Genomic DNA, 24239 nt, shown 5'->3' with positions numbered 1-24239 from the left:
CTAACAGGGGATGAGTGTACTGAGACGCCAGATCATTCTTTAATGTGTAGACACATACAGTTACACGGTTCATGTAACAAGGACAGACCGAATATGGCTTGCGTTTTACAGGGCACGCCAGTTCCTGCTATCATCCCCACGTTTAAATTGTTAGAGAATGGTAGTTATTTAATGCTCAATAATGAAAACTGTTGTGGTTTAATTAAAGGTATAGCTTTCATAGTAACGGTTAGTGAGCGAGTTATTTGCTGCAGAAATGTTCTTTATCCTCCCACACGTGAACATAGGGAGTCTTCCATTTGGCCACAGATACCGACCTTGGGAGCAGAATTCAGCGGCATGGCTAGAATAAGAGCTCTATTGTCCCAGAAAGAGGTGGCCTTGAGCTCGGCCCGTGAAACTTTCGTGCTTCACATTGCTAACACCCGTACGGAGGTTCAGGCTCTATTAAACACTGATTTGCCTTTGCATTTCGGAGCCATGGTCCGTTCTATCTTTAACGCATCCTCCACAACGGGCCTAGCACATTTTTTTTAAGTTGTGAGCGGTGGTCTCGTGACTTCCTTTGAGAAGATTTTTGGAGTCATCCCTGCTTTCTTCCATTCTATTTTTTCATCCTTGTTTGGAGGGTTCCCATTTTTACTTGCATTAGCGGCTGGCGCATTGGTGGTTTTCTGCCTTTTTAAATATGGATGCCCTTCCTGTGCAAGACCACGCACAGCTGCTACTGACGCGGTTTCGCAACCGCATGCTTGATTATTATGGCACACTGCCGTTAGCGACTCTAAGCACGGCGTTTGGATTATCTTTTCGGTTCTCCTATTTCACCTGTGTCCAGCCTGTATTTCGCTGCCTGACCTGTGATTTCCTTTGGGCCATTGATTTGTGTCTCTGCGGACCAGTATCTTCTGACGTCGATTTTGATCAACTGATGAGTCCTATCATTGCTCACGAGTTGGTTTGTTCTGACGTAAGGATTATGGCCTTGGCGGTGGCACATGGACTAATGGGTCCCTGGGATGTGTTGTCGGCAGCGCAAAATTTCTTGGAACTAAGTTTTCTTGAGAACCCACCGAGCTGTCCTCTGATGGTTATAGAGGATCCGGTGCTGGAGGATCACGTATGTTCCTTTCATCTTTTAAATTGGATGGCTGAACTGTTTTCGGATGAGGACAGTGACTTCCTCCTGGAGGCTGTTGCAGCTTACTTTTCATATACAGTCTTATCATAGACACTGCCTCAAATTGACATGCTGATTGATGGCATTTCCTTGATTTTATTGACTTTTGGTCAAAACATTTTCTTTTTGCTTGCCTATTGGCTTGAGCCACATTATATTGGCTATTTTTTGGCATTAGTTTTTATAATTGAATTTTTATTCATGCTCGTTTAGAAATGGATTCTGCTCTCATGTGATGGCACTTCTGTTACCTTATTTAGTCCGTTCTCGGATCATGGGGGGGTGTTGTATAGCTCCTATATATCCTTATATCGTGTTAAGTTAGCATAGGTACATTTGAGATTTAAACGCCATTTTTCCTTTCTTGCAACTTCTGCACACGACCCTTAATTGTTGACTTAGCTTTCAACCTAGTGGTTTGCCGTGGTGTATGTGAGAATAATATGTTATTGCTCTGATATCAGTTTTGTTTAATAAACCATGTCTGCACGGAGAGTGCTGAAGTTTCAGGAGCAACACGATATGGAATTGTTATGAGGTCTGATCTCCACGCCTTCATAGTCATAACACAAGTGCAGCCTTTGCCAACTTGGGCTTGAGGCGGGATTGATATTGCTTTGCACGAGAATTGTTAACACACTTGATGCGGTGCACATGCAGAGAGAGCTGGTGTATGCTGATGTGATTCCTTCATGCTAGGACACTAAGGTATGGGCCCGCCCTAAAACAACCCAAAGAGACCTTCTTAGATAATAATATAATATATGTGTTAGGGAGGGTGAGATATAAGTGTTGTTAACTCTTATACATTACAGCATGTTAACATGCTGTCACCATTCGCTTTTTATGTCTTAGTAACTATGCTGATAATTTTGCTACTGATAATAAGTATACTTGTATTATCAAAGATACTGCGCCTGAGAAGACGGCATTAGTAAATAAACATTTCAAATGCACATGTGTCTTCTTTACTCCATGTTCTGGTTTGTAATGATAATATAACGAAAGAGTGTTCATGAGTCCCACGTACCCTGAGGTACTGTAAGTTCATGTTCTGGTTTGTCTAAACATTGGGTGTTTGATATGTCCAATGAGACACTGTAGCTAGCTCGGTAAGGGGTGAGTTGGTTGCTAAGGTAAGTTTTGGGACATCCTAATTTGCCGAGGTTCCACTCCTCTGTGCACAGTTCTGTGTGAGTACAGAAACCCTGCAACAGCTTTCCATGTTGTGTTTTCCAAAATTGAAAGCCTGTCATAAAGCGAGTTTGATGGTCCCTAGTAGGGCCCCCTTCTGTTTGCGGCCTCCGGTTGGGGGCCGAGGTGGCACCTATGGTGCCCCCCTGTTTATCCTTGTTCCGTGTGGCAGGCACCATGCCACATGTTGCAGGGATGAACACAATCTCTCATTTCTCTATGGGAGTTTGTGGTATAGACGGTTTATGACCGCACCACAAGCTCCCATATGGGAATGGGAGTATACCGACCGCACCATGTGTAGTTGCGACGGTGTAATAAGCCCCTAAGAATATTCATCTGGCAGCTCTTAAACCACTCCTGATTTAGATTTTTTTGCTGGCATCTATTTCAAATCTCACTTTGAGATTTTTCTCCCATAAAATATTTTATCATTACTAGGGGAATGTGCCAAAACAGCTCAAAGAGGGCACAGTGCAATTAATGCTAAAACAAAAAAGCAACAAAAAAGCCTCTTGATGCTTCTGTCCTATCTAACGACAGGCCTTTCACAAATCCCAGAGTCATTATCAAAGTCTTTTCAAAATGATATTGTCAGACAGTTTTACTTTCACAGTCATGCTAAATCAGAGAAATTGTGTTTCCTTTTTATCCTAGGGACATTAAGCCATGATTGTTGGAGCTAAAATCATCATTTGGCCGTATTATTAAAATGCACTCTACCACATGCTCCCAGAAACACTTTTTCTAGAGATTATAAACCTCTAAGATTTCTGGATTTAGAATGTTTGGTGCTTTAGGAAACGGTTCCACCTCTAATAGAAGAATAGATTTCAAATGTCCGACAGCTCCACAATTTAGCAACTGCCAACGTTGCTCCTTAACGGCCTGTGGTAACGTTTAGTTTTACAAGGCTACTTCTGGTTCCTGGATTCATGTTAAAATCTAAAGGGAAAATATCTATGTCTATCCATGTTGGGAAATTCTTGAATATAATTGCGATCAAGATTCTCCATTTCGTTTGAATTCCTGGGAATTCCTGAAGCATCAATTGTTTAGCGGGTTGCTCAAGCCCCAGCTCCCACTTACCTTGTGCTGGTAAGGCCCCTTTGCTCGGCCGTCTGCAGCGAGGCCTCACATCACTGCGGTCCGCCTCTCTCCTTTCACTCACTCCTCCACTCTCTCACTTTACACTCTGCCTTGTGTGCTCGTATGTGCTAGGCGTCTTTGGCTATTTTGCCTTTTGTGCCCGTTTCCCATCTTTGTCTCTTGTGCTGTTTGTGCATTTTCTGCTCTAGCACCCGCTTGTCTTCTGTGCCCGCTTGTCTTTTGTGCCCGCTTGTCTTTAATGCCTGTTTCATTACTCAGCCCAGCCTTCTGTGCCCATTCCTGTCCTCTTACCTATTCTGCATTCTGCCTTTTGTGCTTGGCATCTGTGCCTGTTTTGTCTTTTGGGCCCGTTTGCTTTCTCTGACTCGTCTGTAGTTTTTCTGCTTTAGTGCCCATTTTTGTGCCCGCTTGTCTTTTGTGCCAGTTTCATTGCTCAGCCCAGTCTTCCGTGCCCATTCCTGTACTCTTCCTAGTCTTTGGTGCCTGTATTTGTTGCCTTTCTGCTCCTTCTGCTTTTGTTTCTCTTGTCTCTCCCTCTTTTCCCCTCACTGCAGGGACTCAATGCCTCCTCCTTCCCACGCTTTTCCTGCCTCTCTTGCCATCTCTCTTCTTGCCTGTTCTCCTGCATGCCTACTCCTGCTGCGGTTTCCCACCCCTCCCTAGTTCCACCCCTTGCGCTTCTCTCCCTCCTAGGACTTGCAGACATGCTGAACGCAATCCCGACCACGCCTGGCCATGCCCAGCGCCACAGACCTTGGTCCGTCCAACTACCACTGCTACACTTCCACTGACCTGCTAGCACTCAACAAAGGACGCCGTGATGACTGCTGCTCTTATCACTGCCATTCTTTTGCAGCATCTCCTCCGTGCCACCCTCCGCACACCCCTCACCCTGCATTGCCTGCATTCTCCTCAACACCAGATCTCTCTGCAAACACGCCATTGAGGTTTGGGAACTCATCAACACACTTCGCAGACATCCTCTTTCTCACCGAAACCTGATTCAGCGTGCCATCCACCCCGACAATCACAGTTCCCATCCCCCCTGACTACAAGATTGTCGACTGCAACAGGCTCCACAAATTTGGAGGTCTCACAATCATCCACAAAGACACCATCACCTGCACTACCACAATAGCCAAACCAACCACTCTCATGAAACACTTGCACTTCCAACTGCATCTCAGCCACTCCACGATTATCTCATACACCCTTGCTTATCGACCGCCAGGACCTCGTACCATCTTCAGCAAGCTCCTCACCGACTTCATCACTCTCATTGCCATTAGATTAAATGACTTTCTTCTGCTCAGCGACCTCAACGTTCATCTCGATGACCAAAAGGACTGTAGCACCACCAATCTCCTAGTGAGTCTTGAAACATCAGACTCACACAGCTCGTACTGGCTCGCATCGACGAATAAACACTCGACTCAGTCTTCACAGCCAGCAACAAGATTACCTTCAGCCACCTCACCTCACTCACATGGATAGACAACTCATCTCGGCAAAGCAAAACCAGCCATCAACTTTAGCTGCAACTGGAACAACATAACAGAAGCAGACCGGATCCACATCCTCAGATTCAACTGGCCTACCTTTCATGCGACCAACAAAATGATCTATCCATCTTCAGTAAATGGATCTCAGACTGTGCCAACACCCTGTCTCCCACGAAGAAGATCAGACATAAAAGAACTCACACTCAACATATGCTGGTACACGAAACAACTAAGAAATTCCAAGCACTATTGCAAACAACTGGAAAACCAGCTAGGACAACACCTCCAAAGACACCTACAAATTCGCACACAGAAGGTATCATGCACAGAACAAAGATGCCAGGAAAGCTATCCTCATGCTCACACTAGAATCCTGTACCCGCTCCAGCAAAGAACTCTTCAACATCATCAAGTCAAGTCAAGTCAGAATTTATATAGCGCACTACATACCCATAGGGTCTCAAGGCGCTTGAGGAAGGGGGGGGAGGTTTACTTATCGAATATCCATGTTTTAAGTTGTTTTCTGAAGGCTAGGTGGTTTTGAGTAAGGCGGAGGTGGATGGGAAGGGAATTCCAGGTCTTTGCCGCTAAGTAGGAGAAGGATCTTCCTCCCATGGTGGCTTTGTGGATGCGCGGAACAGCGGCGAGGGCTTGGTTGGACGAACGCAGCTGGCGGGTGGGGGTGTAAAAGGAAAGGCGCGTGTTGAGACAATCAGGTCCAAGTTCGTATAGGGCTTTGTGTGCGTGGGTGAGGAGACGGAACATTATTCTCTTGTTGACGGGGAGCCAGTGAAGGTCTTTCAGGTGAGCGGAAATGTGGTCTGTGCGGGGGATGTCTAGTATGAGTCTGGCTGAAGCATTTTGGATGCGTTGGAGTTTTTTCTGTAGTTTCACGGTGGAACCGGCGTAAAGGGTGTTTCCGTAGTCCAGACGGCTTGTAACCAGTGCGTGGGTGACCGTTTTTCTTGTTTCGGTGGGGATCCAGTGAAATGTTTTTTTGAGCATGCGTAGGATGTTGAAGCATGAAGATGAGACGGCGTTGACTTGTCTGGTCATCGAGAGTGAGGAGTCCAGGATGATGCCCAGGTTCCGTGCGTGGTCCGTCGGTATGGGGGCTTTTCCTAGGGCCGTTGGCCACCAAGAGTCGTCCCAGGCGGAAGGGGATGAGCCTAAGATGAGGACTTCCGTTTTGTCCGAGTTCAGTTTCAGACGGCTGTGCTTCATCCACTCGGCTACTTCTTTCATCCCTTCGTGTAGGTTGGTTTTGGCGGTGGTTGGGTCTTTGGTGAGTGAGAGGATCAGCTGAGTGTCATCAGCGTAGGAGATGATGTTGAGGTTGTGTTGACGTGCGATGGTTGCGAGGGGGCTCATGTAGACGTTGAAGAGGGTGGGGCTGAGTGATGATCCTTGCGGGACGCCGCAGATGACTTCGGTGGCCTCTGACTTAAAAGGGGGGAGGCGGACTCTCTGAGTTCTTCCAGCGAGGAACGAAATGATCCAGTCCAATGCTTTTCCTTGAATTCCGATGTTTCTGAGGCGTTGTATCAGGGTGCTATGGCAGACTGTGTCGAAGGCTGCGGAGAGGTCAAGGAGGATAAGGGCGACTGTGTCTCCGTTGTCCAGTAGTGTTCGGATGTCGTCTGTTGCTGCGATGAGGGCGGTCTCGGTGCTGTGTTTGGCTCGGAAGCCAGACTGTGAGGAGTCGAGTGATTTGTTAGTTTCGAGGAAGGTGGCGAGCTGATTGTTAATGGCTTTCTCAATGACTTTGGCAGGGAATGGGGGAAGCGAGATGGGGCGGTAGTTTTTGAGTTCGGTGGGGTCAGCTGTGGGTTTCTTCAGAAGGGCGCTGAGTTCGGCGTGTTTCCAGCTATCTGGGAATGTGGTGGAGTTAAGGGAGAAGTTGATGACATCTCGGAGATGGGGTGCGATAATGGAGTCTGCTTTGTTGAAGATGTGATGGGGACATGGGTCTGTAGGGGATCCTGAGTGGATGGAGTTCATCAGGCGAATGGTCTCTTCTGTGGTGATTGGGTTCCATTCGAGAAGGATATTCGGAGGAGGTAACGGTTCGGAGGTGAGTGGGGTGGATTGGTTTACAGGTGTGTTGTCAAAGCTGTTATGGATGTCGGCGATTTTGTCATGAAAGAATGAGGCAAGGGAGTCGCAGAGGACTTGAGAGGGGGTGATGTCGTTAGAGCTGGCGGTGGGGTTGGTGAATTCTTTGATGATGTTGAAAAGTTCCTTGCTGTTGTGGGCGTTGTTGTCTAGTCGGTCTTTGAGCGCTGATTTCTTGGCTGTCCGGATTAGTTGGTGGTGTTTGCGGGTGGCGTTTTTGAAGGCGGCTTGGGTGATAGTGTTTGGGTCTGTTTTCCAAGTTTTCTCAAGGGAACGACAGAGCTTCTTGGATTTCTTAAAGTTATCGTTGAACCAGGGGGCGTTCTTGCTACCTTGCTTGGTTTGATGTTTTTTCAAGGGTGCTAATTTGTCGGCCGTTTGGGTTAGCCATTGTGTGAGGTTGATGGCGGCTTGGTTAGGGTTCGTTGAATAGGCAGGGGGTTTTTGAAGAAGCGATGTTGAGATCTGGTCGATGGTGATTTTGTTCCAATTTCTTCGCAGAGTTGGTTGAGGGTGGTTGTGGGTCGAGGTCTTATTGTAAATAAAGTGGATGCAGCTGTGGTCCGTCCAGTGGAGGGGGGGTGGTATGAGTGAAGGAGATATGCTTGCTGGAAGTGAAGATAGGGTCGAGTGTGTGTCCTGCATAGTGTGTGGGGGTGTTAACAAGTTGTTTGAGTCCGAGATTGGCGAGATTGTCCAGAAGGGTGGTGGTGTTACTGTCGTTGCTCTTTTCCAGATGGAAATTGAGGTCTCCCAGTAGAATGTATTCTTCTGAAGGGAGGGCGTGTGGGGTGATAAAGTCAGTGATGTCTTCGCTGAATTTTGTACGGGGTCCTGGTGGCCTGTAGAGGAGGGTGCCCCTAAGTGTTGTCTTGGGGTCGGTGTGGATCTGGAAGTGAAGGTGTTCGGCGATAGCGAGGTTGCCATCTGAGCTGGTTGAGACGCGGATGGTATTCTTGTGGACGATGGCGATGCCTCCTCCTGTTTGGATGGGGCGGTCCTTACGGATGGTCTTGTAGCCGTCCGGGATGGCTATGGTGATGTCTGGAGCTGAAGAGGCATTCATCCAGGTTTCTGTTAGGAAGGCGATGTCCGGAGAAATGGTGTCGAGTAGATTCCAAAGGTCGATGGCGTGTTTGTGAACCGAGCGGGTGTTGAGAAGGATGCATTTTAGGTGGTTGGTTTTGGCTCTCTGTTTGGTGTTTGTGGATTTGTTATGGGACTTGACGCAGGTAAATTTGCACGAGTGGCAGGTGAAGGGTCCATGGGTGTGTCCTGGTGCTGCTTGGGCGCAGTTAGTGAGTCGGCCGGGGTTGAGTGCAAAGAGGGAGGAGGCGTCGTATGTAATGCGGGGAGGGTGGGTGAAGCGGGGACCAGGGGGTCTGGCTCTGGGCGCGGTCCAGGCGTAGACGGGCGTAGACGGGCTTACCTTTGGCGCACCTTCGGCGCGGCCGCAGCGCGTGGACGCTGCACGTAGGTCCATCTGTCCATAAATGGAGTGTGGGGGGGCGGAGCGTGGGAGGGTCAGCAGCTGGGAGGCGGTAGCGGGGAGGAGGGGCGGGCCAGGGAACACCTAAACAAAATGGAGGGTCAAAGGGAGAGCAAGGCAGGGGCAGCAGATGCACCACGGCACCGGGGGCACAGACGAAGTCCCAGGAAGTAAATAAAGCCTCAGCAAGTGTCGCGCTGCAAAGTACAGCAGAGCGGGCTTGCAATTTCAGGTGAGGTAGTATGTACAAAAATCGCGCTACGATGCAGCTCAGTTATAATGTACATTTATTTATTTATTTATTTATGCGATTTTATATAGCGCGAACTTTACCCGAAGGTGTCAGAGCGCTTTACATAGGACCCAGTTTCAACCATAAGGACTGATGGTTACATTCGGAAAAACAGATTTGCTAATTTTTGACTTACATAAGAACCAGTTGAAAACATACGGACTTAGGATTACATGCTTTACAAAAAAAGGTACAAACAGAAAAAATTGCAAATGTACAAGAGATAGAGTCACACAAGGAGGAGATACAAATGGATAAACTCTAGGCATATACTAGAGATATCTCGATCTACTTAGGGAGGGGATACACATGGATATACTCTAAGAGTCACAGAGGAATGGTAGAGAGCACAGCGGACTCCTGCATAAACTAGTGTTTAGAGTTATCTCTATATACATAGGGAAGGGGTAAGACTGGATATACTCTAAAAGTCACATAGGAATGGAAGAGAGCAAAGCGGACTACTGCATGTCCTAGTGATTAGAGTTATCTCTATATACATAGGGAAGGGATACACATGGAAATACTCTAAACGTCATATAGGAGACTAGTCATTAGAGTTATCTCTATATACATAGGAAGGGATAAGACCGGATATACTCTAATGGACACATAGGAATGGTAGAGAGTACAAAGGTCTACTGCATACACTAGTGATTAGAGTTATCTCTATATACATAGGGAAGGGATAAGACTGGATATACTAAAGAGTCACATAGGCAAGGTATATGGTGCAAGGTCTAAAGCAAATACCAGTGATTAGAGTTATTACAATAAGTCAAAGAGCAGAGTTCCATAAGTGTGGATGCAGTCACAGAACAAAGGGAGGGTGGGAGGGATGCAAGGGTATGGAGAGAAGGGGAAGCGGAAAAGGGAGGGAACATTTGAGGATCATCCACGGGGAAAAGGGTTGATGGACGAGGGAATGGGAGGAGGGCTAGAGTCCATCGAAACTGCCCGAAAACAGCAGCAAAGTGATGGTCAGGACAAAGCAAAAAGTCAAGAAGTCCAGGAGTGAAGGTGGGAGATGAAGCTGGAGGCCAGCCGCAGGCGGGACACCATCTTGGAGAGCTTGCAGTCAGCCGTCTCGGTGGGGGAGAGAGTGCGCCAGGTGGTGAAGGCCATGTTGACGCTGTTGGTACAGTCACGCGTTGGCCATGGGGCGCTGCACGGCTGCCGGTGGGTTGTGTGTGGATTCACCCGCAAGCAGTGTGGAGTCCATTCAGAACACTGGTGCCCTGTGGGGGGGGGGGGGGGGGGGGGAGGGTGAGGGTGAGTGGTCTGGAGATCCAGCCCGTGTTGCAGGGCCCCAGGGCATTCCGGCACTGGCAGTGGCCCCACACTGGCAGCAGGTCGGGAGGCAGGCCAAAAATCCAAGAGAGGGCCGGATTAGCAGGAGGCCGGGGAGAAGTTGAGGCGAGCCAGTGGAAGCGGCGATCGCCATTCAAAAGTCGCCTCCGGCCGCCATCTTAGAGTCAGGCAGGCGCTGGAAGGATTCCCTCGGTGGGGGTCTCCACCGAAGTGAAGGTAGAGGAAATTATGCCAGCTGCTGCGGCGAGAGTCTCGACCAGCCGGGGTAGCGCAGGACGCAATCCTACCTCCCTACCTAAATACACAATGAGCACAAATGCACAGCCAAATGCACACTACAGAAGCGCGATGCCAGTTAAATATAATGCGGGTAAAAATAAGCAATCCAGTTAACGATACCACCAGCAAGCCAAAGCACGAGCAGGAGCTGGGATCAGGGAGCCTGGGGGGAGCGACCGTGCTGGAGCAGGTCCAGGCGATCACCAAATCATCAAAGAATTCACAAACCCAATGGCAGCCTCCAGTACCATCATCCACTCACAGATCCTCTGCGACAAACTTTCTGACTTTTTGCGCAACAAAATACTTGAGATCTACATCAAGTTCGCACCCCAACCCACCATAGAAGACATCATCACGCAACCATCCACCACCAACAGGAGCACCCAGCTTCTAACAAAGCGGAGGCCTCTCACCATAGGTGGCACCACCAGAATTATGTAGACAATCCACTCATGGTCCTTCACAGACCCCTGCCTTGACCATATGAACAACGTGGGACGCACACTGATCAGCGCCAACCTCACCACCATCATCACTTCTCTATCCTCAGCGGAAACTTCCCAGACAGCTGGAAACATACAGAAGTCACAGCTCTCCAGAAGAAACTCTCGGCCAGCACAAGACATCTCAGCAACTACAGGCCCATCTTGCTCCTGCCCTTCCCAGGCAAATTCCTGGAGAAACTAGAAGCTCTCCGCCCAATTTGAACCGCACAACCTCCTGAACTCCATCCAGGCAGGGTTCCGCAGCAGCCACAGCCCGGAAGTTGCCCTCTGGCAGCAACAGACGACATCCGGTCCATCATGGACAGAGGAGTTACCGCAGCTCTCATCCTACTTGACCTCTTGGCGACTTTCAACAGTGTCACCCATGGCAACCTCATCACCAGATTCCAGTACTCAGGAATTCAAGGTTCTGCCCTGAGTTGGATTGCCACCTTCCTCTCCAACAGGACACAAGGAGTCAGACTCTCCACTTTCACCTCTGAACACAAGAATCTCGTCTGTAGGGACCCCCAGAGCTCCTCCCTCAGCCCAACCCTGTTCAACATGTACATGACACCTCTCGCCTGAATCATCAGAAACCACGGCAACAACATTGTCTTCTACGCCGACGACACTCAGTTCAATTTCTCCCTCACTGACATGAACACCACCACCACCACTAGGACCATGTTCACCGCCTCCATGTCCAACGTGGCCAGCTAGATTCGAGAGAACTGTCTCAAACTCAACACGGACAAAATGGAGATTCTGATTTTCTGAAACAGGAGCTTCCCCTGGGACTCCTCCTGGTGGCCACCCAACGTAGGTTGAACACTCACCCCACAGACAACGTCAGAAACCTCTGCTTCATCCTTGACAAGAAACTCACGATGAACAAGTAGGTCAACACTGTGATCGCATTCTGCTGCCACATCCTCAGAATGCTTCGCACTATTTTCGAATGGCTTCCCATGCACGCAGGACGCACACTACAGCAACACACTCTAGGCCAGCATCTCCAACCCACTCACACAAAGTCTCAAGGCCATCCAAAACACTGACGCCAGACTCATTCTAGCCATACCCAGAAGCGTTCACATCACTCCCTACCTCACTGAACTACACTGGCTACCCATCCAGAAATGTTGCAAATTCAAGCTGCCCATCCACGCCTACAGGAGGCACAGGACCAGTGTACCTCAACTACCAACTCCTAATCTACCAACCTTCCAGACAGCTACCATCCACCTAAGTCTCCCGCGCATGAGTCCCTTACATCCACAGAAGCAAGTCAGGAGAGCACGCCTTCTCCTTCATGGCTTTTAAAAAGGGGAACAAACTTCCTCAACACATCAGGATTGCCATTCCTCTTCTCAGGTTCTGCAGGAAGCTGAGAAACTGGCTGTTCAACTAGGAGCACCGCCTGGCCTACGCTCCTGCTCCAACATAACCTTTTCATCAGCAGGAAAATGTGTTATAATTTATCAATGAGTAGAAAGGGCTACAGTGTAATCAATAAGTATAAAATGATATTGAATAGTGCACAGTCTTGACCTGAGTGATTTACTATCATCACAGAATCGAGATAATTTGTAACACTACACACAAATATAAAATATGTAATCGGTCCCTATCCTGCTCCCTTCCATATATCTTTTTATCTGAGATTCTGTTTTTCTGGTATTTTTAAATTAATCCGTACCTCAAAGAGGATAAAGAAAGCTTATGTACCTCTGCGTCTCAGGGCAATAACCAGCTTTCGCCAGCCATATGGGTGCCGGATCCAATATTGTCTTTCTGCAGTGCTACATTTCCATATCAAAGATGTTTTTTACTTTATCATGTTTTAAATGGTGAAGCTCTGGTAATCTGTAAAGCACTGTACCAGACTAGATACAAAATAATGAAAGGGGGTGCAAAATTGTTGAGCATTCAACTGGTAGCTGCTATGGTTGGATCGTGCTGTTATAAATGTCGGGGTGCACTAGGAGTTTGACAACCTTCTATCCAATTTCTATAAGTAGTATGGAGGCTCCTGGCCACTAAAGTGCTAAAGATGTATGTAGAAACTCTAGCATACTAGCGGATATGTGTGGATCGTATAGTCTATTGTCTTTATTGAATGTTTGTCATAAAATATATGGCAGTGATGGAACATAATGACAAGCCCATAACGTGTCCTAAGCCACTGTACCCAGCGCATCTCGCATAGATTGTGTTTTACTGCAAGTAAAGGCTGTGTGAATGCTATGGCTGGATGCTGGAAAACATTGGCCTCTATTGTGTTTTTTGGGCCTGTTGGTGGTGGTGAAGGGGGTAGGTGGTGCTAGACAGATGTGTCTTGAGTCATAATAGCATTCAAATGATTCCAATTCACCACTCCTATTTGTAATTAGAAATGGGCATACTTTTCCTGCCAGCCACAGTGATCTTCTGCACCCACGCCGTGCTGCTCCTCTGCACCCACCCCTATACTACCATTCCTTTGGGCACAGGCTCCCAGCATGAGAGAAGAACTAGGATTGGGCAGAGCGGCGGGTTTTACGCTCCAGCAGGGTCTTGGAGCCTGTGCCCCTGAGCACTAGGATATCTCCAAGGAATAACCTGGAGATATCCAAGTGCACATGTTAGGTTGGCCAGCTGTAAGACGTTGTGGCCTGGCCACGACCTCGAATTGGGAGGCAAGATGTAAAAATAAAATGACGACAAAATAGTTTTATTGTAATTTTAGTTTTCTTCTGACTGCTGCGTTTCAGCAGTTGGGTGACGCTACTCTGCAACAGCTGAGAAACCGCCCCCGGCTGATCACTAGCTACAAAGCAGAGGTCTATGATAGTAGTACCCCTGGGTGGTAAAGGGGTGCTTTGGATGCTGGCCTGTGATAGGATCAACTGATACATGTCAGTTACATTATTGTCAACTGTGGGGATTTGTGCCTGCGAGGTTATATGAGCGAACTGTTTCATGCTCAAGTCACATAAGCTTTTGTTAAAAAAACGTTGTTGTCCCGAAGAAGGTGGTTGGGGGAACATCCTTTTCAACGCGGATGTTACCCCGCAGTGCTTTTACGACGCGTCCTTTACAACGCAAGTCGTAACCACGACTTGCGCTGGAGGGCGCTAAAGGATAAAGAATAGTATATTTACTATTCCAACACCTTCCCTACTATCCACGGGAACTGGTGTTAGAATAGTAAATTATACTATTCACTATCCGCGTCCAACAACGCAAGTCGTTGTAACGACTTGCGTTGTTAAAGACGCGTTGTAAAGGCACGCGTTGAAACGGTACGCGTTGTACCGTCATACATCCAGGTGGTTGTGATTAGATATATTCACCTAAATGCATCAACAAGCACGTTTTGAACATTTTCTGTCACATTGGATTTTTGACATTTTAAAATATATGAATTCACAATTTTATGATGTATTATGAAAAATGTTATGATAAACATTGATGTAATTTCACATTGAATTGAATTTTACTCTGGATTATGTTGTGTGTTTGTCCTTGTGACGCTGTCCCCTTGATTTGTTTCAGGGGTCGTTCTCCTTATGTTTTATTGGCATCATTGATGATTTTCCCAACTAGGGGTCTATTCCAATGTTGGTCTGAAGGGCTCTGAATTGGATTCGGGTTTCTTAATCCGATCCGGATCCCTTGTTTTCGACCGATTCGGACACACTTCCCAACAACCTAGTACGATGCCTGGAAACCGTTAGGGCTGACCGAATCGGTTCCAAAAGGCATTCGGACAGGTCAAGCCTTTCCGGAGCTGATTCGTACAGCTCTGTAGGCTCAGTTTCCGAGCGAGCGAGTACGAAGACCGATTCGGACAGCCTTTCCGATTCGGTTTGCCCGAAACGAAACAGCTGTCGGAATTGGTCTTTGTGGGCCTGTAACAGGGCCCCCTTCACCAGTAGCCCTCTGAATCGGGCCCGTGGGGGTACCAATGGGTCCCCCCTTTAAGACCATGTACAATGTGGCAGGCACCATTGGGTGCCTGCCACAGGGAGCATAATTTTCCCCACCCACCCCTTTCTTCAATGGGAGCCTGTGTTCCCATTCGGAACACTGGCTCCGACTGAAGTAAATGGGAGTCTGACCGAATCGTATACGAATGCATCGTACTCAGTCTGTCGGTCTTTGCTGATCCGAGTTGTATGGTAAAGCATTCTGGAACCGATTCGGTCGGTACGCTTTCCGAACGGAATCGGGCCCTAAAAGGGAAGCAGGAGAACTGGTTTCTGACCTTCTATTTTATTTCATATTATTATTGAGATTTTCAGTTTTCCATAACTAAAGTAAAGCAAGAAAAATATAACCCTACAGTATAGAATGTAGCCTTTCAATGATCTACACATACTGTGTTAAACAGTATTTTACCTCAGCAAAAAGTTCAGAATCCACAGCCTCATATGCTTTCACATTCTTTGGAGCAACCACATCTCTCTGGGGCCATACTCACATCCATATATATGCACTAGAACCACGCTTCTGATGTTATGTGACTCCCCCCATTTTAGTTTAGTATCCTTACAGGCAACCATGCACTCCATATCGGCAGGTGGTTTTGATGGCTGCGCAGTTCCTGGTCACCTCATATACCACCGTTATGTTCACAGATCTGTAGTTACCTCAAGTATTGAAGTGAATATATCCATGACCCCCACCCAGACAACTTGCATTAAAGTTCCCCCTGGTGCCGACCTCGACACCCACGAAACACCAAGGGAAGCCCCCACTCCTCGGGGACTCTATTCTTTCGTCGGCATACGCGGGGCTTACCTCAGTTCACTGGAGCCCCGCCTGGCATCCACTGAACACGCCACAGGCCCCGCCCACAATCAGGCAGCTTGCCTGGCTTCCGCACTGCCTTCCCCAGGTCGCAGCGGTGATTCTCAGCAGCAGAACGTGGGGTGGGCTATCACTAAAGCAAACAGTGCGGGTGGGCTCCCGCTTTAGATAAAGACCATTGCGGGGTGGGCACCTGCTTCCTTCAGATCTGGGCGGCTCGTCCAGGCAGCGGCAATGCGGGGTGGGCACCCGCAAAAGGAGCGGCACTGCGCGGTGGGCACCCACTCGTTAATCAAGCATCAGTGCAGGGTGGGGACACGCAAAATTAAAGGTTAATGCGGGATATGCAGGGGAATCCCCGCGCCGGTATTCCCTTGGCGCTCACGATACAGCCCCATGCTGCTGATGCCAGCTCCTCCTAGCAAAACAAAGCAGAGTGCTCTTCAGGTCCCAAAAGCAAAGCGTTCACGAGGCGCTAGAGTCCAAGGTCCAGGGCAAAGTTCCTGGGACACAAGGCTGAGCCCAGGCAGACCAGCACACAGGGCCCTCCAGCAGGGAGGCAGTCCCTCATGGCGGTTCCTCCTGAGGCCCAGCAGCAGCAAGCCCCCAGCACAAGAACAAGCACACAACCATGGGGTCACAGCCACTATATTTATATTACCTCTAGGCTTTGTCTGCCCTGGCACAGGGCTTGGGCGAACCAGCAAAAACTGGTTCAGGGGGGAATTGGGGCACTCTGTTTACTAGGTTCCTCTTCCCCTTTGTCAGGTGGGGGCTCCCCATCAGACACACCACAGGGGGCGGAGCCAGCATTGTACAGGGCAGGCACAAGCCTATTCAGGGTCAGGGCACTACTCCTCCCACTTCTCCAAATGTAGATGTCCCATTCAGCCTAGTGCTGACTCACCCTCCCGGAGCCACACACACCTCACCAGCCCCTGCCACTCAAAAGCCAGACATGCAATTCACATCAGGCAGGCAGACACATAGCACACAGAAATGCCAACTTCTAAAAGTGGCATTTCTAAAATAGTTATCATAAATCTGCGCACACCATTGCGGAGCATTTATTATTACCATTCCAAATATACTAAACTTGACCACGCTGCTCCTCTCATATCAGGAATTACCACTGAAACACTTATCAGGGAATCCCCAATGCATTCCTATGGGAGGGCAGCCTCACAGTAGTGAGAAACCAAAATGGCTGTTTATCACTACTAGGACATGTCACACACTTAAGATACATGTCCTACCTTTTACCTACAATACACCCTGTCCATAGGGCTAGCTAGGGCCTACCTTAGGGGTGACTGACATGCAGCAAAAGGGGGGTTAGAGACATGGCACACACTTTAGGTGCCACGTCACAGCGGCAGTAACACTGCACGCCCAGGCCCTGCAATTACAGAGGCCTGAGATAGGTTTGAAAGGCTACTTTGGTGAGTGGGGCAATCAGTGCTGCAAGCCCACCAGTGGCATTTAATTTACTAGCCCCGGGTATATGAGATACCACTTTACAAGCGACTGACAGGTAAATTAAATATGCCAAACAGGTGTAGACCAATCTTACCATAAGTAACACAGAGAGCACACACACTTTACACTGCATGGTAGTGCTAAAGTGCCCAGAGTCCTAAAACTACCAACACCATGTCAGAGAAAAGGCTAGGAGAAAGGCGAAAAGTTTAGGGATGACCCTGCAAGAAGGGCCAAGTCCAACAGGGTAAGCGTGTAGTTTCTCTCCTACATTCATGAATGGAGGTGTGTGTGTTTTTTAAGTATTGTGACATGGATACCAGTGGCTTTGGAATTACTTTATACTTACTGCACCTTTTTTTCCTCCATGGATCTGCACAATCCTGTAAAACCCCCCTTATTATCAGTAATGGGTGGAATATCACTTACAAAAATTACATTACTTCCCAGGCTACTTTATCATATAATATTTAGTGCTGTTTGCAAAGTTTTCCAAAGATGTAGATACTCTACTTCTGTATATCTTATGGAGAAGGGAGAGAAAGCAGGTGTGCTTGGCTAAACTGAAACAACCTATTAATGAGAGTTGTCTGGGATTGCTGACCAGGGGAGCTAGGACGTCATGGACCAACTCCAGTTGGTAGTGCGATGGTTAGTGGGGCCTGAAACTGAAGAAGCTGGGTAAATTGCGAAAATCCTAGAGAAAAAAAAACATTGTAACTGCAGTCAGGGTGTTGCACCCCCTGTGAGAGCCCAGCTACCAGGATTGGTGGAAGTGGTTAAGTACATGCTGGTCTCACGATCATTGAAAACTGTGTATGTACGCCCTGAAGCTACAATTATGGTTGGCGCTTGGGTTTGATGCAATACCAAAGGAAATGCTCCCGGACTGCTGGTCTGCACACTGGGTCCCAGTATAGATCGGTTATTTGAGGCAAGTAGGCTTATGTGTTTGATAAATTGCTCTGGGCCCAGGAGATGTCAGGAGGGCCATTCCTAAGTCACAATCACTTATAAATGTAATTCTACCTACTTTGAGGCAGGACTCAGAAGAAGCCTCCATAAAATGGACGAGACAAAGAATCCTGACCATCGGCCAGAGGGGCTAAGAATCCACGTTGTTTAACAATGTCTGGTTGTGGGGCTGGAGCGTGGTGTGAGCCGCTTAGTGTAGGTGTTTGAAAGCCCATCCTTGCCTTCTCGGGCCTAAACAGTCAGGGCCGGCGCTAGGCATGGGCAGTGTGGGCATCTGCCCAGGGCCTCGACCACAGCCCACCAGCATGGGGCCCCGCACCAGTGCAACACACAACGGGTCCTCATGTACCCCTGCCGATCCACCTGAAAGAGAGGTGGCGCTTTGCAATTGGGTGCATGGGAGTGGGCCCCCTTTCTGGGCCTCTCAGGGATGGTGTGGGGAGGCCTAGGGGAGGGAGATACTTCCTCTTGTCCCAACTGCAAGTAGACACATTTTGCAGGTGTGTTCTGTAATTGACTGGTGTTGTCACAGGGCCAGATCTGATTGGTGAATATTGTTTATTAGTTTGTAGGGTTCTGAGTTGCCTTAAATGGGAATGCCTGAGGTGCGCCAAATGGCTACTGGGTCTGCCACTTTACAGAGCCATGTGACCTGGCTGCTGCAGGAGATTGTGGGCACGACCCTGGCTGCTTGGCGGTGCATTAAGGCAGCCCTAACAATTTCCCTCCCCTTCCTGGCCTTTTCGTATTATGCTTAACCCTGCTAGGCAGCAACTCTCACTCGTCTGCCCTCACTGGAGTGCAGACGGCGGGAATCTTTTGATGCAAAACTTTAGTGAAAGAAATCCAAGATACAACAGTCGGCGCACTTTTCTCCAACCGATTGCAGAAGGTTCAAGGAGATGGTGTGCCGTGTAACTTTCCTAATTGGGCCCTTCTCCAACTCCTCGTTAATATTAGATAATTATCGCTCGTAAGCCATACCACAGGGCTACCCTCCGCGGACCGTGAGCGCTGTGCAACCCGAGCACAGCCTAGAGCTAGTGCGGGCCCATCGGCTAAACTTGGCATCCGCTCCGAGGTCGCATCCATCCATCAAAGTTCAAGCAACGTGCGCGCGGACGGGCTCACTGCAGCGCGCGCCCCTCGCACGGACGGATCCGATGACAAGTAAAGCTGCCTAAACCCTGGGGACAGGCCCTTGGCAGGCGCCTCGCGGCCCCTCTGCCTCGCGCCGCACACCCAGAAATGGAGTCCCGGGCGCGGGCGCCGTTTTTAGTCCAGGCGCGTGTGATAACCGAGTCCCACAGCCAGGCACTGCCGCTCCCTCGTTTCATTCTGACCATGTCGGTGACTGAGGTATTGGCAGAAGGAGGAGGACTGAATTCCAGTAGTTCACACAGCAAAGTTGTTAATTTGTAAATTCACGAGATGCAAGGTGACTTGAAATATCTTTAGCATTTGGTAGGGGGTATTTTATTCCTTCTGCTTACAGCACCAGTCTTCCTCCTGCTAACTACTTCATTTTAGTTCTTTTACTGCTTCTTATGAAACAGATATTTTGGCTGCAGATCAGTAGAATAAATGTGGGCCCTCCAGTGTGAAACATGCAATAACTTCTAACATTTATTTTAAGCATTTTAATGCAAGCCTCTTTCCGGGTTTCTTGTGTTTACACTCCAGCATTGCAGTACATAAATATGCTGGAGAAATGTCTCCTTATAAGCCAATGATAGAACCTTCAGGAAAACCGTGAAAAACTAGGCGTCACTTTCACCAATTTTGTATAGTAAATTGCTTTTCACTCTGTCTGCTGGGAGCAGGTGTAATGATATCACATATAAAGTGAATACAATTTTACTATAGAGTAGCTATGTAATTTTCACATTACAGGTGAGTAGAGGCGTCACAATTAGGCTGTAATAAGAGAACTGAAGACATTTTTTTCTAAAGAGGTTTATAGCATGGTAGGACATCTATTTTCCTACTTGGCTCCCGAGCATTAAGGCACACTTCTTCTTGAGATTCTTCTTGAGTCTTCTCATGCAACTAAAATTAAGAATATGGTTCTTCTCTGTATGTGTGTATGTGGTATTTGTTTAGCATGAACCTAGTAAAAAGGCAGCGGAAAATTGTTCTGTGCAGGGTCGAACTGGGACCCGAAACCGGCCCTGGCAAACTGCTCAGTCAGACCCCCCATGGGGGAAGGGAGGGTGCAGCCGAGCTGTTTGTGAGGGCCGGTTTCAGCTGATTTTGCTACGGGGGGGGGGGCGATATTGCCGACTCCCGGTAACAAAGATGGCCCACAGGGGCCTAAAACCGGCCCCCACCCTGGCGGCCCACCGAGTAAATGCCTGGTGCCCGCTACGGTTAGTCCGACCCTGGTACTGGGTCATCAGCAATGCATGATAAGAGATGTACCTGGTTTGTGAACTGCGAATGCATTGTGATGTGCGTCTTCAACTCTTTCCTAAATTGGAGCACCTTTGGGGCAGTCCTGGTGGTTACAGAAGTGATGTTCCATGTTCTGGGTGCATAGATGGAAAGTTCCTGTTGCCTTGTTTTTTTACTTTTTGCACTTGTTAGTCTGCACTCTGATGGTGTCCTGACTCTGGGTGTGCCAAGCACCTCCAGAGATGGTGAGCTTCCCTGCAACATAAGTGGGGCACTGGTAGTGATGACTTTGTTAAGTGTTACTCTGAGCCTGTGGTTGCAGATGGTCCAGCTGGCGCTTATTTTCTCCAACAAATTGTGATCTAGAACAAGAGAGAAAACACAAATATGGGAAAAGAAGGAAGAAGAGAAATACAGCAAACAGTGACAAGGAGAGATTTCAGGGATGAAAAGAAACCTGCAATAGTGAGATAGAGAGGCAGGGAGTGTTTGGTGGTGGATTAAGGAGGTGTGAAGTGAAATCAAGATTGCGCAGCCTTGTTGTTTGGTACCCTGACCTTCGATAATGCTGGTCACGGGCTCCCGAGCAGAGCTTTGGGCTGTTGTGTGGCATTTGTTCTTTTGCAAATAAAGCATGGCACATGAGAAGATTAAATGTTCACACAAGCCCTAAAGAAGCTCAGTGTGTGTGAAACACGTGTTGGCTGTACTAAAAAAACGAATCAAGTGAATGAATAAATAAGTTTTCACAAGAACTGATGTTTGTTATTGTTATCTTCTCAGTATTGTTTATTAACCCGTTTGCTGCTTCGAACGTTCAGAAACGAAGCAACGGGTGCGGCCGCGTCGGCCGTTGGACGTGCGCAGCACCAGGGAGGTAACTTGCGCGACGGCCGACGGCAGCAGCGAACGGGTTAATATTACCATACTGATTTGGTATCAGTGTACTGACAGCACTAATCCTTTTACCCACATGTATTGTTGATATATAAGAATATATATATATGTATATATAAAATATGGATTTCAAACAACTTCCGGGTAAAACCTGGAACTTGGTTTCACCTTACGCGTTGTCCAAATCTGAAAGGGGTCCCGTGCATAGCCGCAGGAAACTTAACACCCAACAATATCACCTCACTTCGTGTTTCTATCAGAATTCCTCCTCCAACACGGACACGGACCATCGAAACCATGATTGCGACATTGCAAGAATAAAATACTAAAATAAGCACCAATTCGATGGTCCGTGTCCGTGTTGGAAGAGGAATTCTGATAGAAACACGGAGTGAGGTGAATGCTTCAGTTCAGGGTCTCTTGAGCAGCACACTCAACGCGTTTCAACATCGAAGTGTGTTGGTCACTTGTGACCAAGACACTCCACTGTCACCACTGCTCGATGGATATTAACCAGGAGATGGACAGTAGTCCCATATTGACTAGAGAGCAAGCTTGATGTGCTACTCCAGACCACAGAACTAGGCTCTGGGTCTTAGAACCATGAGTATAAATCTAGGCGTCATCGCACACATGTGATTGTCATGTGTGCTGAGCCCCCAAAAATATCAGGAGGGTAGATAACCTGCAGCTGGGATCACCAGGGGCAGGGAGGCAAGCCTGCGGTACCATGCAAAGGACAGTCCCATGGCAACACGTTGCAAGCGTTTACTTCTTATTAGTAATGAATGTCATGAGTTACAGGTTACATGCATCAGCTGCTATTACAGGAGAGGGTTGGCCACTTCAGCATACATGTTTAATCTTAAACTCAACCAAATGAGTCTTATGGTGCATTGCTGGTAGGCAGACAAGCTTTCAGTTAAAGGAAGAAATGCTGGTTGGTGGAAGAAAAAATTAGACTTCTAAGACACCCTATGAGGTTCCTAGAAAGTCTTTTATTGTTCCTATTCTTAAGAAAGTTTGTTTTAAGCAGGTTAGACCAGCTTTTATTTTTTTTTACAATTGCTGTCTTGTGATTCAGTCTTGTATGCGCTTGGTTTTTTAAGAGCTGAAATTAGGCTCAGGTCCAGCTGTGACTAAATTTGTTGGGGTGGCCTTTCTTTTTAACCTTGTATTCATGGGATTTTATTGATTATACTGTACTATTCCTTGTATTTTGCTGGAATTTTTAATGTAGTTTTTTCTGATCAAGTGACTTTTATGGTTTTAGTGCAAAGAAACGAATAAAGTTTATTGATTGATGGATTAACATCCTTTGTAAAAACTTAGTATTAGACTCTGAAGTAAAGAATGAAAAAATCTCAACCTATTGTAGGTGTCTTTCAACCTGTAAGTAATGCCTAATTCGAGGCACTCTCACGTCCAGCTTATTTTTAGACCATTTTGATGTACTGTTTTAAAAAAATCATTTTTGATTTTTATTATCATGAATGTAACGCAGGGTTTTGGGTCGTCTCTGTTTTGTTTTCACAAGCTGCCAGTGTGTAGAAGTTTGTGCTCGTTTGGAGCCGGACATCCATTTTAGACATACATGACTGCGCATGCCGCTGCAGTCTTCTGTACAGGGATGCACTCCATTTTAATTTCAGTGTCTTCCTTTGGTAGATTGTATCTCAAAGTGCCTAAAGTGTTTTCATTGAATTCTTTGTATGTTCTTCTCCCATCCTCAGGAAAGACGATTCAAATCAAGCCGAGGCTGTGAAGGGAAATCCCAGATCTGCGATCCTGGTGCCTTCTTGCACTCTACCCTGGACCCAGCACACCGCGGAAGGTGCACAACCTCAGGAACTATCAGCCGGGAGCCGCCTGGCTCTACCTCAGGAAGCCTGGCGCCAGGCGCTAGGCAGGGACTGTGTATGCTTGTGTGAATGAGTGCCTGTGTGCTGCCAAGGCAGTCTTTGCTTGTGTATGTTACCACTGCCTAGTAAGACTGAGTGATGAAACGGTGGGACAGCTCAGAGATACACTATGTTCTTTACATTTTAATAGTATTTTAAAGTTTTGAATAGATTGTTTTTTTCTGTGACCAAGCTCACCCTCTTAATATTTTAAAGTTTCAGTACAGGAAGGGGTTTCCCGCACTGCCCTTAGTTTTGTTTCCTGTATAGAGTCCATCCTGGTCAAGTCGTATGATATATTAACAAAGGTAGGGCTTACAATCTTGCTAAATCTGTATTTACAAATGGCTCTGAGAATCAGTTGTTGCCTATTAAGTTTTACAGTTTTGTTCTAATGTTTGCCATCGTCGAAACTATTGTAACAAAATTAAAAAAAAATACCTTTGGAGGGCTTTGTTGATTATTTGCTAATAAAATAACGTGAACGTGGTATGCTTTTGGTCTGTGCAAGTTTACATTTTGCAGTCGGATTTCGCACTAGGGATTGTGTCCTATCTTCTGTAAAGTTCTACAAGTATTTTAGAAAGCTCAGCCGGCTAGAGGGTGCCACCTGCCAGCCAGATGCATCATTTCTCTGCACTGGGTCCTACACCAGTGTCTCTGGTCCTTTATTTGATAAAGGCGTAGCAAGAGTGCCACGGGCCCTGGTGCACACAAGGTACATGCCCACCACACGCCTGTCCAGCTAGTAAAATACAGCAAATAGGGCGCCCACCAGCCCTAAGCCATGGTGCCACTGCGCCTGCTGCACCATTGACAGCACTGCCTCTGCTGTA

At 47.6% G+C, this 24239-nt stretch overlaps 1 protein-coding gene across 1 annotated transcript in view; it reads left to right on the top strand.

Moving 5' to 3' along the window:
- ZC3H3 (zinc finger CCCH-type containing 3) overlaps positions 1-23893 on the top strand; it is a 1704695-nt gene extending 1680802 nt beyond the window's left edge. Inside the window, exon 12 of the mRNA XM_078686633.1 lies at positions 23236-23893. Coding sequence (XP_078542759.1) covers positions 23236-23267 — 32 coding nt within the window. The 3' untranslated portion in view covers positions 23268-23893. The remainder of the gene's footprint in view (positions 1-23235) is intronic.
- The last annotated feature ends 346 nt before the right edge of the window (positions 23894-24239 follow it).

This window comes from Lissotriton helveticus, chromosome 4_1 (assembly GCF_964261635.1).
Source record: "Lissotriton helveticus chromosome 4_1, aLisHel1.1, whole genome shotgun sequence".
Lineage (NCBI taxonomy): Eukaryota > Metazoa > Chordata > Amphibia > Caudata > Salamandridae > Lissotriton > Lissotriton helveticus.
This window is presented reverse-complemented; position numbering and strand designations above follow the sequence as displayed.